Here is a 19,388-nt window from a genome sequence, read left to right on the forward strand (position 1 = left end):
TTTTCAGTGGTGTCTTAAGAGGCTGTATCTATACTATTTCTACAACAGTGTTGGTTAACCAAGTTTTCATGCCAAGAAAACTGCCAAAGCCATCTGCAGCCAAAAGAGATTAATCTTTACTGGAAGCATCCTTAGTGCCATGTCCACACCAGCTGTAAACAAAAACTGCCCTAGAGACCTTAAGTAAAATTCTTCTCACCTAAAGCCAGATTTTGTGTCTGACCTTGCCTCCTTTCAAAAAGGTCCACATTCTACCACTTAGTGAGCTGTTCGTACCTATTTTGGACACCCACTTCAAGAGACAGACACGTGCTTGATTCAACCGGGTGGTTTGGTGGGAGGACGGGAGAGCAATATCCAAGTGTCCTTAATTTTGCAGTTTCCAGCTTAAATACACCTAGACAGAATCACTAGAAGTAAACAATTTCATCCAGACTGTCTGTGGAAGCATCAATAATTTAAAAAAAAACATACCTGCACACTGCATTCTTTGCTGTTCAAATGCAAAGAACAAGCAGCTCACCAGACATTCCCTACATTAACCTAACAAACAGTTGTTATCCTCGACAGCTGTAAAGCCACTACAATTCTTCCTACACACCCCAAGCTTTTTGCTAGCATTAAGTAGCTGCCTAAGTGAGAGTCAGTTATAAAGTTGTTCTGTCACCACCACTACTTTCTCAAAGCTTAAAAATTAAATGAAGTATTCCACTACTGGAATTTTCATTACCAGGAAGTTGCAATAATGCTTATTGCATTATGGTTATTGGTTTGTTCTCCCAATATGATAACTCAATCAGTTCAATGCTTTGAGTTAATTATTATTGCTTAACTAAGGTAAACGCAAACAGAAACCTGAAAAGCATGAAATAAAACAGTAGGAAACCAAACTCAACTACTTAAACTGAAGACTTCATGATAAACTGAATATTTTATGCCAGGGAAGTTCTCACACAGCTCTAATATGCATGAAAAATTTAAAGCCCTGATGATTAGAGCTTCAGAAAATGGCCACATGAAAATTATACAGCGAGGTAAAGACTCAGACTTAGTACCGTGTCTAGACACTTGGGATTAGCAATGAAGAAAGGTTTACCATAATATATAAAAATGAACTAGAACCTGGATGCAGTATTTCCCAGATATTCTGTCAGACTTCGATTCTCTCAGCAATAAAGCATAAGTAAGCATGAATGATTCTCTGGAGAGTCCACCAAAACCCCAGAGATACTGGTTCTCTAGAGCTTCTTCTGCACCGATCAAAAAGTACCTCCAGTCATACTCTCCCCTCATTTGATTGAGGGAAAGGGGATACAGTATCAAGGATTTGATGGAAGGCAGCAGTAAGATTTAGCCCTGGCACAGCCTTATTTTACAGAAGGGCTACCAGTTGCCAGAGACATTTCACCAACTTATGCTGACGAGGTTGAACTTGGAACTGTTCAAACAAGTACCTCATTTGAAATTGCTAGTATGAGATGTTCAACCTACAGATGAAAGTCTTTGAACCTAGACAGTGGAATTGACTTCTACAAAACAATGCACTTCACTCAGCAAGAGCAGCATGCTAAGAAAATAAGTGAATAGACAACTAGAAAGAGTGATTCAAGTGTCAGTCTTCCTGAGAATAGCCAGGACAAAGTGCTTTTTATTTCTACCTTTGAGATCTTGACAGATCAAAAATAGATTAAATGTGCTAGCAGACTAGCTTCTACCTCACAAACTGATACATGATCTCATGGAAGAGATCTGCCAATACTCTGAAGTAACTTACACCAGAGCAAACACAGCAATGCATATGTTCTATTTTCCTTGCAAGAAGTTTAAAGCAAATCATGCCTTTTTAGCATTACATTAAGCTGACAGGTAATCATTTTGCTTTGTCAAGACAAAATAAAACCTCAGAAATAAGAGCTAGAGGTTCTAACTGTCTAAGTATTAAACAACACGCATAACAATTTTTAGTCTTGTTAGAGCCAGGAGGAATATCTGCTTGAATGCAGTTACCAATGAAGGCTTTACCTACCAATAGAGGGTTACCTCTACGGACAGGCTCTGAAATACATAGATTTGTGTTTTGTACATTTTTCATTTAACCTTGCTAAGTTCACTAGCATTATTTTTTTTGCAGCTCAGTGACAAAAACAGAGTTACTGAATAACTTTCCAGTATGAAGTTTGTGCATTAGTTCTCGCTACTGAATTAAATACATAGCCACCTTAACATCCACAAATCCAATAATCCACTACTGCCTAACCCACAAGGACCAAGTACATTTTATCTATGGAAAACACATAAGCATTTATCAAACAACATTATCAAATCTTACCACAAATACTAAACAAAAACCAGCAATTCGACTGTTTCAGTTAACAATTAATAAAATAGTTCTGAGAAAAAGGAATGCATCTGCTTCCACTTCCTGCATAAATCTCGAGTACGGCTCAAGTAGCACCACAGGTACACAACCCAGTGCCAGACAGCAGGAGAGGCAAACCCTAGGAGAGCTGCATGTTCTGCAGGGGACACTTTCAAACTCAGTTTGCCTGAGATACAGAACAGTTGCAGGGGTTGCATTTTTGAGCGATTATTTGAAAACAGCAGTAATGACTACCCTTTCAGCGTTTAGGCCTTCCTGTACCAGAAGTTCAGCCCAACACCCCAGTGCCGTAAGGCAGACAGCATCCTTAGTTCCAGAGTCGCACGATCCACAAAGCAGCCCTATTACTCTGTACCTATCCTAGACTACAGCACACTAGCAGCACTCTACCTAGCGAAGGCTGTTGTAAGCCCGCAACTCTAGGTTAGGGACCATTTTACTTACACAAGCAAAATAAAGCACTGCAGAAGCACTTGTTAAATGCTTTACTTGCAGCAACCCTGGTCTAGAAGCACTGTATTAAAAATCCCCCTTTGAAGTACATCAGTCTAGTCATGCTGAACATGGCACTAAGATTGCAAGTTAAACTCAGAAGATGCAATGGGCTGACACAACACTGAGACAAAGGTTAAGTTGAGATTTCTGCCTCAAATCTGCCTGCAAGGAACACTGTGTCACTTGTGACAAAGAATTAAAATACTGGAAGGAAGAGAAAGAATGACATTTGAGTTGCGATGAACTTAACTCACCTTAAGTCCCATTCCACCAGCTCAGTATGAGCAACATTTCTGTGAAAACTTTACACCAAGCTGCCTCAAAATACTAAGACAGAATATAATTCAAGCCAACTGTTTTTACACAAAAAATCTGCTACTTCTCTCTTCAAAAATTCAGTGAGGCTTGAAAGTAGGGCAAACCTAACCAGGCAAATTATAATACTTATTCCTTACTTCAGAATTGAAGCCTTCGGACCCTTCCATTCAACCTACTTCATCACCAAGCACTGCATTTTTAAGTTATTCCATATACGTATATGTTATAGTATTCACCCAGCCTATTTTGTTTAGACAAGACAGTAGTAAGGACTTTTCCCCATTCCTCTCCAAAAAGAACGCCTGTAAAATTGACATCAGATACAACATAAAATACATCGCTTCCAAGATAAAGCTGAAGTTAAACGCTCTTCATTTCAGAAGTATTTGGACAAAACTCCAGAATTTCACAGGCAAAAACTCACTAGCAGACCAACTCCTAAATCCTAGTTCAGAAGTTCAATACGTAAACAAAACTGAAGAATGAAAAAGGTGTAACAAGATAGGTACAGCTGTTTGTTTGCCACAGGTCACGTCTTTCTGTCAAAGGAAAAACTTACCTACCCAGTAAGTTCAGAGTGACACGCACCTTGGTATTTAAATAACTGAGATCTAGAGATGTAGGACACAGGGGAATAAGTAGGAGCTAACTCTTTAAACAAATGCAGGTTTTAACAGGATAAATTCCTATTCTATACTTACAGAGTTTAAAGGTTACAAAAAGCTCTATGTTGGAGGAATAGATCAGCACCAGGCAACGAGCTTTTCATAACATGGCAAAGATGCTCTGAATTCCATGTAGAGGCTGAGCTGTCACTCACACAGCACGATCTATGGATTCCCAGCTTCACAGAAAGATTCACGACTTTCTTTTCCACACTTTTATATGCAATAACCTATCGGTATGTTGTTTAAACTCTTTATGAGTTCTGGTTAAAGCGTTATTAAAAAAATCAAAGTAACCAAGTCATCAGCATGATTTTTGAGGGGTTACAGCTAAAGCAGCTCTTCAGAAGTCAGCTAACAAGCAGCAGATTCTTCCGACAAGTTTCAAGCCATCATATTTGTTTCAACATGTACAAACTCTGCTAAGTCAAGTCTTTCAACAATGCTTAGCATGAAGTCACCTAGGGGAGAATACAATGGCAAAACCTGACTAATTGCTATTGAAATATGGTGCTGATTGTGTTTTCTTCTGCAAACATGATGGATGCACTGGGTTGTTTTACCACAATTGATCTTCACTCAGCTGAACAAGCCTTCTCTGAATCGGCCCTAGGGTATTCCTTCAACTTTTGCATTTTAGTTAGCTACAAATAGTTAAGCAGATCTTAAGAACACCAACCCCACACAGGGACCCTATTCTTCCTCCTAAGTTTTCCAGAGTCAAACAGGAGGCTTAAGTTCTAGAAAACAGGTGCTACAACACCAGTTTGAAGTTTACTGTTCATCAATTCATGGAAGTTCAAAAGCTGACCTTTTACAAGCAGTAAAAAACCCCAGCTGGCTACATCTGCAACTGCACCACAAATGTGCTCCACAGCAACATCTTCAGACTCCTAAAAATCTTTCCAGCAATAAAACCACTGAGACTCACCAACCTACCTGAACAGACTTGAGTATTCTCTGCACCTGCAGAAGCAGCTACTGCGTTCCAAACCCAGTCTGGAAATTCAAACTAGCTCTAGGAATTCTTTAATTGTCTTGGCAAGAATCAGTATAAAAATTGTGGAGTTTAAGCACATAAATGTGTTTTTGGAGGGGTTTTTTGGCATTAGGCCTTTCTTTAAACTGTAAGCTTAAATAGATTCTCCCCAGTCCACCTGCTTGCTTCTAATATGGTAATTCTTGCACAAAAAACTTAAGTCCCTTCTTGCCCTTTTCATGATACAAGTCACTTAAGACCAACCTCTTTGGACAAGGCATGTTTTAACTTATCACTCCTTGCCTTTGGTAAGTGACATCAGTTTAGCTCAATAACAGATGTTACTGAATCTGCAGCATAGTTTTAGAAAAACTATTTCTTAACCAGTACACTGCTTGGTCTGCTAGGATTGACACAGGGCAGCAAGTGTTTATGATGAGATTAAAAACTGAATTTTGTTGGAGGAACCAGAAAACCAATAATAGTTATAAACATTTAGAAATTGAAAGGAAACAAGGTAGATTAAGTCATATTGCAATTTTGGGGCCCCTGAAATATGTTGAAGTACATGAGGCTTTGCCCTACTACGCGTCTAATTTGAATGCCAAACAATTTGGGTCTAGGAGCAAGAAGTATGCTCGAAGCAGTAAAGGAACTGCATTCAGCAAGGACTGGCCAGATAATCACTGCGTGAGTAGTGGTCCAGTCTCAGGCAGTTGTACATCCTGCTAAGACAGTTTAGAAAGCTGGACAATAACTTGACATAGTAATGTTTAGAAAAATAAGCTACAGGGCACAGCAGCATACAACTTACTCTTTAGTGAGCTGCCAAACTGCTTCCTCCCCAACCAGAACAAATCAAGTTGTCTTATGCAAGAGGAAAAGTCTTCATACCTTAGTGCTGAATGAGAACATGGCGGTCTAAGCAATGATGCAATAGCGCTATTAATTTTAATAGGACTGCTTTCTGGGTGTGACCCTCAGAAAGGATGGGAGCACCTAAACTCGTACCTTATACAAACAGCTTTATTAAAAAACTCGTCTTAAAAAAATAAAAGTAAGCAATAGCTCTTATTGTCCTTGTTATACCAATCTTACACTTGTCAAATCAAGCAAAATCCTTTCGTCCTTTGTCCACAACTCCCCAGGTTGAGTCCTCCACATGAACACCACACCCACCCCGTTCAGGCACCAGCCAGCGCAGTGACAGTAATGAACCGAACCACCCGCTGCAGGTAAGCATCATATCAAGCAGGTTTCAAGATTGCTTCCTACTCCACATTGATTACAACAGCAGGTTTGGCATTGGCTTTTTTCTCTCAGTGAACTACTAAAGAATTCCCATCCTTAGACCCTTCCACTCTCAGGATATCGTCAGCCTTTCAAAAGTTCATAAGAAGAAGTACCTATGTGATAAAAATATTGCAGAGGAGTTAGAATGACCTAGCAATTGAAAGATAGACAACTCTTAAACCAGCCTACCAGTCAACACTTGAGAAGCAAAGGATAATTTGCCTGGAGTAATGAGCTAAGTATAGAGCCACCAGGACTAGAGCTCCCCAATTATTTTTGCATTTCTTTTGATGCGAGTGAAACAGCTTGGGACGAAGCAGGCTTCAGCTGCTGGTAGAATCAGTTAGTGAAGCTACTCTAAGCAAAGCAACAGTGATCTCGTGCTTAACGTACCAAATTCTGCAAAAGCAGCACCAAGAGTCAAGATCGGCATCTTCTAAATCACTGGAGTTTTTTCTACCATCCCCAGTTCAATACCGTATTTCAGCATTTTAGGGAATCCTATTCTATTTTAGAAAACCCCAACAACATACTCATCTTGCCATAAACTCATAGAATGGTTTGGGTTGGAAGGGACCTTTAAAGGTCATCCAGTCCAACCCCCCTGCCATGGGCAGGGACATCTTCAACTAGATCAGGTTGCTCAGAGCCCTGTCCAACCTGACCTTGAATGTTTCCAGGGATGGGGCATCTGCCACCTCTCTGGGCAAACTGTGCCAGTGTATCACCACCCTCAGCGTAAAACATTTCTTCTTTATATCTAGTCTAAATCTCCCCTGTTTTAGTTTAAAACCATTACCGCTTGTCGTGCCACAACAGGCCCTGCTAAAAAGTCTGTCCCCATCTTTCTTATAAGCCCCTTTTAAGTACTGAACGGCTGCAAGAAGGTCTCCCCGAAGCCTTCTCTTCTCTGGGCTGAACAGCCCCAACTCTTCATAGGAGAGGTGTTCCATCCCCCTGATGATTTTCGTGGCCCTCCTCTGGACCCGCTCCAACAGGTCCATGCCTTTCTTGTGCTGAGGGCTCCAGAGCTGGACGCAGCACTGCAGGGCGGGGAGTCTCACCAGAGCAGAGCAGAGGGGCAGAATCCCCTCCCTCGACCTGCTGGCCACACTGCTCTTGATGCAGCCCAGGAGACGGTTGGCCTTCTGGGCTGCGAGCGCACATTGCCAGCTCATGTCCAGCTTTTCATCCACCAAGTCCTAGTCCTCCCACTAGATCAGTGTTTAGCAGTTACGCTCATCAAGTATCAGCATTCATCCTGTCATTTAAAAGCTAAAATTCCAGTTTGACATGGGGAAGACATTTTGGTTCCAGCTACTAAAGCCTGCAGAACTGAAGGGGGAAAAAGCAACATGACAGTAACCAGGCATGTTGATACCATTATGCAGCTATACAAGAAGCTACTATTTTCTGAAATTATCTGGGTTGTTTTTTTTTTTTTTTACTTTAACAGAGGTTTACGAGTATTACTTATACAGCTATATATCCACTGATGTCCCCTGCGGTCACAGATTCTGAAAGAAGGACCTATAATTAGCTGTACCACCACAGTTTTCCTGCAACAAAGTTTCCATACAGATACCTTAACACATGGTGTGAGCATTGGTAGATACATTGAACATATAGGTACACTATTGGTATATTGAAGTTGCAGTCCTTTTTATCACGAACCAGGAGTTTTAGAGCAGAAATCTGATCTCCTTACTTAGAAGCCTGACCAGATGCTTCCCTTGGTTTTGCCAGAACACAATCCAGCAACAAAATATTAAACACTTAGACATGGATCTCCAGAACTGAAAATTTCTATGTGGCTTCTCTCTGCAGTCCCAATTTACTCATCTGTTATGTACAGGGATGCTCTGCAGCAGTGAAGTACACTAACCAAACACCTCCAAATCATGTGATACTCATGCTTGAGTCTGAAGGGATTAAAAGATTCCAGTCCAAAGTAAAAGAAAACAAGCAAGCTATTGTATTCTACATTAGAAAACAACTATGCCTTGACCATAATCCATTAGCCAAACCTACAAGGAAAGCCTAGCAGACCTCAAAATATTTACCTTGTTCCATCTTCCTCCTTTTTCCTCAGAGAGTTCAGATTTTCCCAAAGTGCAAAAAGGTGCATTCTTTTGGAAGTTAATCAAAGAAAGGTTCGCTGAACATAGACAAAGATGATAATTTAATTATAATGGGTATCCAACCAGAATATAATGCCCTGTTCACAGCAAATTCCTGCTACCAGCAGTGAGAGAAAATTAAGAATCTGAATTCTCAAATGTATTCATGACTCATGACTAGTATGTCCACCAATCACCATACAATTAAAGAACAGGAACGCTTAATTGTAAAGATGAAAACTTGTTTGATAAGGATTAGTCATTAATTTGATTAAAAGCTTACCCACTCTTAAAAAAACATGCACAGTGCTTAGATGGAAAGAAGTAAAAGGTCTGCAGGCAGAGGCAATAAACTTGCAAGTTTACATTAAGTACACTTCACTTGCTTTCAGCTTCCATTTATTAAAGGAAAGTAATCAAAATAAACTAGAAATGCAATCTGCTTAGACATTTTAGTCAGGTTTCTTGGATCAAAAGTTCAACAATGCCTACATTACATTAACACATTTGTTCTCAGAAGTGAAAAAAAGAAATAAGGAAAACTCAAACAGGACAAGAAAAGCAAAGCTATCAGCTCACACTTAGAAAAGGTGTTTCCACTCTAGTCAGACCATAGCAAACCTTCTTGACTGCAGAATGGATAGAGCAATGTCCTCACACTGATTTTCAAGCAAGTTGCTCTGCAATATGGCAGGTGAGCTTTCTTCTCATAGCTTCTCATTTTGGATCATTTGTTCTTTGTCAGGAGATAGACAAGTATTTTAAAAGGCTGAACTTACAGAGAACCCACAGAAGAGTAAGAGTCAGCTTTGGTAACAGTAGTTTTGAAAGTTAGAGAAGACACGGAAGGCTGGAGGTTAAGTAAAACTGAGGACAGTTTTCATCTGCAACAAATCCAGAACTAGATCTGAAAAGGTCTCAAAGCAAACACCCTATCAAGGATGCAACAAACTATAATACAAACAGCAGAACTTCACAGCATCTCATTTTATCTCAGGTTTAAGTTTCAATGATAGCAATTACAAGCTTACAGATAGCAACGCAGTAAGTAAAGCTTTCACAGGTACACATTTAGGTCAATTACAGCAACAAGAGATGAAATCAGACAACCACAGCAACTAGCTTACTCCCTTTCCTGATCTACTTGCAGAGAAAACAAGGGAAGTCAGGCTGCAGGTCCCCTTCTAACTACCAGACAGGAAATTCCAGGGAAACCCTTTCCACCAATTCCAAGCCTAGCTGCAACCACCTCCATGAGCAGCTTAGGACTTAAACTCATTTTGAAAGCACATAGTGGTAGCATAAGTGATATGACACAGCTTAATACTAGATCAACTAGTAGACTGGATCATTCTAACACCTTCTGTACAACAAAATTGAGGCTTCACTTCAAAAGTACTTAAAGTTATCTTACCCATGTAACGTCTGCTGTAAGATGTTAAAGGTATTAAGACTCCACAGTCATGAGCAGTTCCAGTGTTACAGTAGCTGCAAATAAATTGTTCCTTAGCTCTCTGCGTGCTCAATCTTTTTGTTACTATTCCTTTAATTCAGCCTTCAGTTTCACTCAACTCTTCCAATACTTTCTACTACAATTTCTAGCAACTAAATAACCGAAATAATTCTAGTGGTCTACCCTTGACCTATGTGGTGCTAAACTCTGCATGACAGAAAGACTCAAGGAAAGCTCTTCCATCTATTTTCTGAAACCCTGCCACCAGCTGCACAGAAACCTGAAAAAAATAAGAATCCTATTTGCGCAGAACAGTCAAACCACAGAGAACTGAGGAGTCATACTCACAGGACTTGGAGGGCTTGTGATCCACATCACCCCTACATAAAAGGCTGCTCACAGGGGTGAGCTGGGGAGATGGCCAATGCAACATGCCCTGCAGGCAAGTCCTGCCTTCGCTCCACTCTCCAAGGGTAGTCAGAAAGCCAACCAAGTGCACCTTGTCTTCACAGACTCAATTTCAACCTATGCCTTTCAGCATGCAAACAGGCATTTCTGTCCTCTCCTCACACAGGTGGCTGGGAGCAGTCTCCCCCAGGCACTTCACAAAAGCAGCACTAGGGAAAACAGTTTCATTCTGTCAAGAGTCTGCTTTTTCCCAGTTAATATATGAGTCAAAACCTTCTTCTAAAGTCACAGGGAAAGAGAAACTATTTTTATTCTTCCTGAAGCTCCATCCTTTCAGGTAACACTACAGAATTAATGCTTTGATTATAGCCCTGGTTTCTAGTCCCAAAGTTGGAGAAGCAAATGAGGCCCACAAAAGGGCAACCAAAAACTGTTCTAACAGTGTTTCTATAAATAATGTCTATACCAGCGCATAAATCTTTGGTATTAGAAAGAAAAACTACACAGTCTTAATTACGGCAATGCAGCAGTCTTCCTCCACAATTCAACTTGAAGTACATTACTTCCCCCATACTGACTATATATTCTAGGAACTAGACCTTGTAGATACCAGAAGAATCAAAAATACTTAGAGACTATTGGACTTGCATGCACAAGAGACCTCATCGTACAGACAAGCACCCTAGCTAGAGATCTCTATATCAAGCTATTTTGTTTTCAGAAATCTCAGTTAAAGCATGATGCATAGCTTTTCACTGGTTTTCCCCAAAAACCTTTCCACGCTCTTAAAATAGGGTAAGAAAGACCACAAACAAGAGAGCGTTTAGTAGAAATCTTATCTATGGGGATAGTGTACTCACAGCATGGGATAAGCACATACAGGTAGTAAGTTACTTTGACAATGTTTACTTGAAGAGTAGGAAGCCACGATTAAAGTGAAAAGCATTTTCCAATTCTTTTCAGTAAGGGCTGAACAAAGTAAGACCTGAGAGGGTAGATCCTGCACATCTGCTAGAAATAGCACCAGTGAAGAATAACTTTAGTTCTGAAATTAAACCAATAGAAAAAACCCAGCTCAAGATAGCCAACGTTCCCCGAGTATGTTCAGCCTTGAGTTTAGTAGGTATCTGCAGAACTGCCCCAGCTCAGGAAACCAAGTACCTAAATCCTGCTTCTACCTCACAGGATCTAACAGGTATGCTTCCCAAGCTGCCTCAGGGACCTAATCCAGCAGGCAGAAAAGCACATTTAAATTGATTCTTCCTGTAACCAAGTTAAAATGCAACCACAGCTCCTTATTTTAAAGCTCTGCCAGAAGATAAAAAAGACAGTACTATAAGAGTTTTAACATTCATGTGCTTGCCCATGAAGCAGAAGAGCTTTCTAGCTCCCCTCACACTGGAAACTTCCACTTATTCTCCCCAGAAGTACGCACAAGCCACCACACTAGAAGAGATTCTGTGGAGAAGCCCTATCCAACCCTATGGAAACTGTCACTCTGCAGAAAATGCAGGAATGACTGGACTAAAATCAAATGGAGGGGAGCACAAAACATACAGCTTGAGATCAACCTACACAACAGGAAGGAAGAAGCCAGAGTTAAATATCAAAGAACAAGTCTTTCCTATACGGATATTCACTGTCTTCTAGGCCATGAACTCTGGAAGTTCAGAGGCCATGGCAGTCTGCCTTGCCATCCAGTCTCAGAAGTTCAAACATTTGAACATTCCCTGTTACAGCTCTCACTATAAAGAACACACCCCAATAGGACGGTGGTCTCTTCTGACTGCTCTTCCAAACACCCAGCTCTTCCTAAGGAGCCACGGACTAACACCAAATTTCTGATTTCATTCTAGCTTCAAGCTAATTCCATAGGTGACAGGATATTTTCCCATGCTAAGCTCAGGCTTCACAGCTAGTACTAGTTCTAATGCTTCACAAGATACATAATAGCTGAAAATCCTGAAGTTGACCACTACCATGCTATTTGTACACTGGAGAATAATGCGACGAAGAACTGATGTCACAAAAGTCAGTAAAAGCAACATCTCAGATGAAAGCCGTCAACAACACAGCCAACTTCATTTTCGTTGTAGCTAGTTAGTCCATCAAAATGAACACCAAAAATGACAGCGACAAGGCAAAAGACAACTTGCTTTGCTTTCTCCAAGGCTTGGTTTCTTTGATGTTCTGTCCACTTTCAACTACGCTGAACTGCAAAGTTATATTTTAAAGTATTTGCAATTCAGTATTTTTGGTTTCGTTTCCCTAAAAAGGGGTTTTAATACTACTTAAGATCTAGCAGCATGTGTTACCGAGGACACTATTTAAGCTATCATTCCATTACTGGCATGACTAGTAGCCTGCCCCCAAGCCATCCTATTAATGCTGCTTTACAGCTTTTCACTTCATTCCTTGTAGAGAGGAAAAATAACTGACTAATTTCTCCAAAATTAGGTTCCACTAGAATCTTGTTCAAAGTATTAACTTTTTCAGAAGTGGTAATACTTCAATACAGCAGCTTGTACAACAGCTGCAATAACACTTAACAAAGACCATCCAGCTTCAAGTCTTCTGAAATCCAACTCTCCCAAGGAAGGGCAAGAACCATCTATTTAGGCTGTCGTGTTCAGGGTTTTGGTGGGGTTTTTTCCTTATCAGAGTTTGGAAGCGTTCCACCAGCTACATCAGAGCTATTACAATATAATTTGTTGCTTCACTCATGTATATATATATATACACACACAAATCTCAGAAAAACTTCAAACTGGATCATACAAAGCTTACTTTGTTGCAACTATTTTCAGCATTAACACCCATGAGGAGGAACAATGCCTCAGAAGTATTCAGTTGCCCCCCAGTAAGACCTACAGAGCATACTTCCAGTTAACAGCTTAACTTGCAGTCACATTCACATGTCGAACCAACTGCTGCTTTCTAAACTTTACATTAAGAGTCTTAGTCAGAGGTGCTTCAGAAGATGAACCAAAGCTAGGTATCAGCAACTGTTTTTTAAGTTAAGCCTTTAAAAACAGTGCTTTTTGATGGACATCAATGACTCCAGAAATAGCTTATCCATTTCAATTAACATTCCAGAAAGCCGCCTGCTGTGCTCTTCTTCCCTAGCTCACTTTGCATGGTGTGGAGCTGCAGTTTCAACTCACTTCTAGGCACATATTGCTACTTACTGAAGGTGAACAGAGCACCTTTAGCTCATAGAGCAACACAATCCAGACACTTCATAACAGGCTAGGAAGATACCACCAGTTTGAACAAAATAACGCCACGCTTCTTCCCTGCTACTACAGGCTGCTCTTCCTTCTAGTTCTGATCAGCAAAGACGACTTGAGGCCTTCCTTATGGGATAAAACATTACCTCCCAGAATCACTACAGTCAGCTGGCATTCACCTCCTTTACACCACTACCAGAAGCCATTAAACAGACAAGGAGAAGAACAGGTCTGGGCTACTCATGCTCTAGCTTACGATTAGATTTCTATGATACCAAGCACACTCTGTCAGTCCTTCTCAACTGTTCACCCCAAAGCACGGGGACAAAGTCTTGGCTGTTTCTGTTATCAACTACATTCCAAATAAGGACAGAAGACACCAAACGATGCTGTAGTTTGCAACCTTTGCCCATCCCACAAGCAGCAGACACAAGGAGCTGACATGCATGCAAGTCAACACACCAGTCTGGATACGGCAATCCTGCACCGTTCAGGATTAATGCATCCAGGGTAGAAGTTGTAATGCATTAGGAGTTGAGGTCTTCAGCTCTTTACTGGACATAGCAAGTCTCAGTAAAAAGTCAGTATTTCAAATCCCTGAGTTAGCACTAACCTCACTTTTAGTTCCTTCATGCAAGCCATTTAACCACGCTGAAATTCTGAAGCACCACAAAGATAAAGAAATAGTTATCTTTTAACAATCCAGTTAATTCACAAGAATTACAGCATGAATTGAGTGCTAGGCATATTCCTGAACTTTTCCTGACAGCACTGGGAAGTTATGGCACCAATATCTAGACAAGGGTTGCAATTGTAAATCATGAAGCTCATTTCTCAAAGAGTTAAAACCCGTATGGGATCTAACAGGCAGATCTTTACACCACCAGCTACTCAAGCTAGAGACAAATGCAGAACAGTTGCACGTTACAGCTTAGACAATTTAGTATTTAGAAGCATATTTTGAAAGAAACATAACATATTACTTCGATTCAGCCAATAAAAGCAACTATGAAATGAGTGCATATTTAAGTATCTGGCCTTTTCATTCTAGTTTACAAGATTTGATACACACTAATGCACTGTCTGGAGTCACATGCTCTGGAAGACACCACCGATATCAAGTAAGAGAGTCCTATCTCATTATATCCAGTTACACATCCCAGTAGGAAGCTACCAGAGCAGGAACAGCCACCACATTCCTTTGATCTCTGCAAGTGAAGAGATCACAAACTTTGTGCTGGATGCTAACCCAGTTCCTCCAATCCACTCCATGGAGACAATTCCTTCTTCCCTGCTACAGCAGGCTTGTCAGGCTTCTGCCTGTTACTCCAGCAGCCTAATACCCTTCTCCCTAAGTTACTCCTTTTTTACGGGTTAATTGCCAGCAAAGCACTGCATAGCCACATTCCTCCTACTCTTTAAAGGTTGACAACTCCTTCTCTCCACCATCCTGGGTTGCATGTAGGTGGAATGAGATCTGAGATAAAATATTATATGCTCTATCTTCAGAAGCTTGGGCATGCTCCATTTCTATCTCCTACAGCTGTGGATGGCCATTTTTATGAGGAAAAAAAAAGAGAGCTTATCAAGCTGACCTATTCCACCTACTTGATATCATTTGTGAGTTGCATAGCATATTACTCAAGCAGGGTAACATTGATATTTTAATAATTTCTAGTGCAGACAGTTAATGTAATGGATATTAGCAGTATCCTAGATAGGTACCTATAATACTGCCAGCAAGAGAACTAAGCTTGATTCTCAACGTATCACTCCCATAACCTGAAGCAGGACAAGAGCACCTTTTAGTGCAATTGCTCAAAAAAACCACCAGTGCTCAACATTACTGTTTCTGCACATTTGCCCCTCCCCAAACTCCAAAGCAGACACACAGAAACATTTGTCACTTCTCACAGCATTTTAGAATCCCATGCCCCGCCTTTACTTATCTGCAGAAAGTTTCAGCACTTAAGAGTTCACAGTATTTCCTGTACTATGAAAGAAAGCACTTTTTCTACTTTCTAAAGCCACTGTGATCAGTAATAGCTGAAGCAATGCAGATATCAGATGTCAGCCTCCTCCTCTCAAATTATCTACAAGCACTCCTTTGTAAAAACTCCTTCACCTCCACCAAAAAAGTTAATTTTCAAATACTACAGCACATGCTTTAACAACAGATGAAAGGCACCTCAGCTCTTTACCTAAAGCTTAGAGCATGACAGATATTATAAGAAAACTGCCATAGTTCCTTCAGTCACACTACCACCCCTTCCCAATGGACTCACCTAGGCATTTAAATATGCCTTTATATTCACCATAAAGCCAAGCTGTACCTCTACACTCAGCACTACCTGACATGATTCACTAGACAAGCTCTTTTCTTCTAAAAGAAAGCCTTATTGCACATGGTTACATGGGCCCATCACAGAAGAAAACAAACAGGTAAAGCACACAGGAGAAGAGTGCCTATCAGACTTGAAGTCTGCAAGAGTCACTTCCCACTGAGGGAAGTGTGCATGAAAAGGAAAGAAATCAGTTTCCTGTACAGAGAGACGTGAAGGAACATGAGGTCTCATCTGCTGATAAAACAAAATTTCCTGAAAGAATGAACAGAAACGGAAAAAACTGCAATGCAAAAACTTAAACTCCATGTTAGAGGGAATGGGGCACAAAACACTACTTACCAGAGAAGGGCAACATCTGCTCAGATCCCATCAAAAGAATAGGACTGTTAAGAGGAACATGGGGAAGAGGCACAATTAAAGCCCCAAAACTATGTAAATACAAAGCCTTAGCAAGTCCCACTTATAAAGGGAATGGGAATTTTGCCCCAAGCCCAAGGACAGTCGAACACAACTGGTACTATGTCCAAAGCAGCCGGAGAAGCCGAGCACGGGACCACCGCGGCCAGCGGCATGAGGCGATCCCTCAGCTCGGTTCTCCGGGCAATAGGGAGACAGCCACCCCCGCGGACGGGCAGGGAGGCGGCCGGCGCCAGGTGAGGCCCACAGGCCACGGACACCAGCAGCGGCCAGGCGGGGAACCCACCTTCCCCCGTCCGCACCGCCCAAGCCCCCCAGCGAAGGGACGCGCCGTCACCCCGCGGCAGGCCCGTGGACGCGCCGCCGCCCGGGACGGCATCCCTGCCTGCCCGGGGAGGAGGCCGCCGCCACCCCCGGCCGCGGTGCCGTGCGAGCGCCTCAGCCCGCCGCCTCCTCCCGCGGCGTCCCCGACCGAGCAGAGCGGAGCAGAGGAAGCCGTCACCGGGTCCCCGCCGCTGCCCCTCACCCCGCGGGCCGAGGGGGCGTGCCGGGCCGCGGCCCCGCAGCTGACAGCCCGGCCGCCCTCCTCCAGGCCCCGGCCCGGCAGGCCGGCCCACCCCCTCGCAAGGCGCCGGGCGAGCCCGGACGCCCCCGCCGGCTCCTTACCGCGGGGCAGGGCATGGCACGAGCCCCCACACCCCCTCCCGGGGCGCGGCCTCCTGCCTGGGCCGGGGTCGCTGGGCTCCTGGCTGCGTCCGCCGCCTCTCACAGCCACAACAACATGGCGGCCGCACGGGACGCGGGCACGGCGGGGCCAGGCGCGCTCCCGCCGCCACCTCCTCCCCCTCCCCCTCCCCTCCCTCCTCCGCGGGGCGGGGCCGGGCCGGGCACGCGCCGTTCCCGCCCTCCGCGGCCCAGCCACGGCCCTGAGGGGGTCCGGCCCCCCCCTCACCCCGCTCTGAGGGGGAAGTCGCGGCGGGCAGCGCCGTCCTCCTCAGGGCCCCCCCTCCCCTCAGGAGGCGGCCGGCCGGCCGGAGGCACGGCCATCCCCAGAGCCCCGCAGCTGCTCTCCCTCAGTCCCTCAGCAGGTGAAGCTGGCTTGTCCCTCCTCCCTTTTATAACCCTGTGAGGGGGCTTAAGCGCCCGCAGCTGGCTGAGGCCGGCCTCGTCTGCCCCTCGGCAGCCCGGAGCTGCGTTGAGGCAGGAGATGCGATGCGGTGGCAGAGACAGTGTCCCAGGAGAAGGTTTTGCGGCCGCCTCGGCCAACCTGTGAGGCAGGTAGTAGGTGGAGGCGGGCTGGAGTTGGGTGCTGAGGGGAGCTGCGGGAGCCGAGAAGCTCTGCGGGCCGAGGTCTGCCCATGCCCCGCAGCATTCACTGGCAGCGGGGCCTGCAGTCGTGGGATGCTCCTTAGAAGTCCTCCAAAGCGTGCGTCCCTTGGAGAAACACCCTGTCTGACTATAAAAGCCACTGTTGCGCACAAGGCCTTCTGGCCGATGCCTTCCTCCTTTGCTTCTGTGACATTCAGCTCAGCTGTAAGAACATGTGTGGCCTCGTGCCATCAGTAGACACACTGGCCAAGCCACCCTGAGCAGCCTGCAGCTCCTAGAGCATGAGGTAATGGAGAGCAGGGAGCCAACGCAAGGCACGAGAGCCAAAAAATACATGGAAATTGAGAGACAAGTGATAAAACAAAAGGGATATGAGCGTTAAGCAACAGAAATGCACAAGAAAGCTTGAGAGGCAAATGGCAGCAGTGTCAGAGGTAGCAGGGTACGGTTGGCAGGAAGCACTGCAGTTTCCAAAATGAAGCTTTAACTAAGCCTTGTGCAATGGAGTTCTTTTTCAGCAGCAAGATTTATATCTGGGTTTTGTTGCAAGTGTGATGGATCATTAATGCTTTATTTTTATACATATCTTTAATTTACAATACTGTATGTAGGTCAGATTGTACTTTTGAGAGATATTTCCACCTGCTCCTCATGTTTGCCTTGATCTGAAATGAAATGCTTGCTTGCAAGTAACTATAAAATGCACTCCTAAATTATCCACAGGACTCTCCCTCTGAGTCCAACGCTAGTCATTGTAACAGATGGACTTCAGTCTGTCATTAAGTCATGTTTAAGCTAGAAGTAGCATTAATGTTCAGAGAGAGCAACACAAAAGACAGGGTCCCAAGTCTTTAAACTCAGATATAAACCACGCAGTGAGTTGTTTTCTAGTTTTGCTCCCTTGGTCAGGGACAGTAAACATTTGAAAGGAAGTTAATCAGCCCCTCTAAAGGGATTTTTTCCAACAACAAGCCATCATCTGAATGCAAATGTGATCTGAATGTCAATATGTACCTTCAGAGGAACTTTGGAAGAAATAGGGAAAGACAGGATTCCTGGCCTGTTTATACCCAAAAGCAATGAAAAAATGTTCAGCGGGTATAGCTGTGTCTGAAAAGGATGTGTGTTGACAGCATTAAGAAGCAGAATATGAATTTTGAAAACTCCCTCTTAAATGGTTGCCTTTTGCAGCATGCCTGGACGGAGATCAAGTGTGACCTACTTCAGGAAGCTGAATCCTGGAGACCTGGGGCTTTTGTACAGCAGAACCTGCTGGTTGCTCCTTCTGTTTTTTAAAGAGGGGGAACTAGCTGAGTGCCATCACTGTGACAGGAAAAGCTGTGCATTTCCAGCTGCTTATTTCAGTGACACAAATTGTCTTCTTCGGCATTATCTTTACCAATACGATTAAACACATTGCATGGAGACTTTCCACATCTTGTGTTCTGAGTCTCTCCATTTCTTGTGTTCCAGTCTATTTTTTAATAAATGTTAGGTATGGCCCCATGTTAAATGACTTTTGCCTCTATTTTCTATGATGATCGGGGCAAAGGATGATAGTTAATGAGAATTATTTTATGGAAATGGAAATTACTGTACCCAAAGGGAGAGCAAGGCTTGTGAGAACCTGACACGCAGCTCTGGGAACAAGGTGTTCCCAAGCCCACAGTTCTGACAGACCTGGAACGTATCCTCACTCATCCTCATGAGGAACTACCGAAGCACTATCTGTTTTTAAGCAGGAGAAAGAAAAGCAATTCAGTAATTTAGACACCTGTTAGTCTGACCTCAAGAACATTAAAAGCTTAGAAAAAAAATGTAAAGGAAAAAGTAGTTGGGGACAGACAAGTAAGTGGAAAATAAAGTAAAATGCAACATAGCTTTACGAAAGATAGATTGCATTTAACTAAGATTATACCTTTGATAATTGTTTTCTCGACAATGGATATGCAATAG

The 19,388-nt window shown here is 43.1% G+C and overlaps 1 protein-coding gene across 6 annotated transcripts in view; it reads right to left on the minus strand.

Annotated features, from left to right (window-relative positions):
* MTMR3 (myotubularin related protein 3) overlaps window positions 1-16,949 on the minus strand; it is an 87,307-nt gene extending 70,358 nt beyond the window's left edge. Inside the window, exons 1-3 of one of the 6 annotated variants that reach the window (XM_075167173.1) lie at window positions 16,770-16,928; window positions 16,026-16,069; window positions 8,194-8,288 (exon numbers count right to left, since the gene is read on the minus strand). Coding sequence is in view for 2 of the 6 variants with exons in the window: in XM_075167177.1 (XP_075023278.1) it covers window positions 16,770-16,784 (15 nt within the window). In the remaining 4 variants the exon portion in view is untranslated. Of the gene's footprint in view, window positions 1-8,193; window positions 8,289-16,025; window positions 16,070-16,769 lie in introns of all 6 variants that reach the window. The other 5 variants (XM_075167172.1, XM_075167175.1, XM_075167174.1 and 2 more) reach the window with 5 other exon arrangements.
* Window positions 16,950-19,388: the final 2,439 nt, after the last annotated feature.

Source organism: Calonectris borealis, chromosome 18 (assembly GCF_964195595.1).
Source record: "Calonectris borealis chromosome 18, bCalBor7.hap1.2, whole genome shotgun sequence".
Classification (NCBI taxonomy): domain Eukaryota; kingdom Metazoa; phylum Chordata; class Aves; order Procellariiformes; family Procellariidae; genus Calonectris; species Calonectris borealis.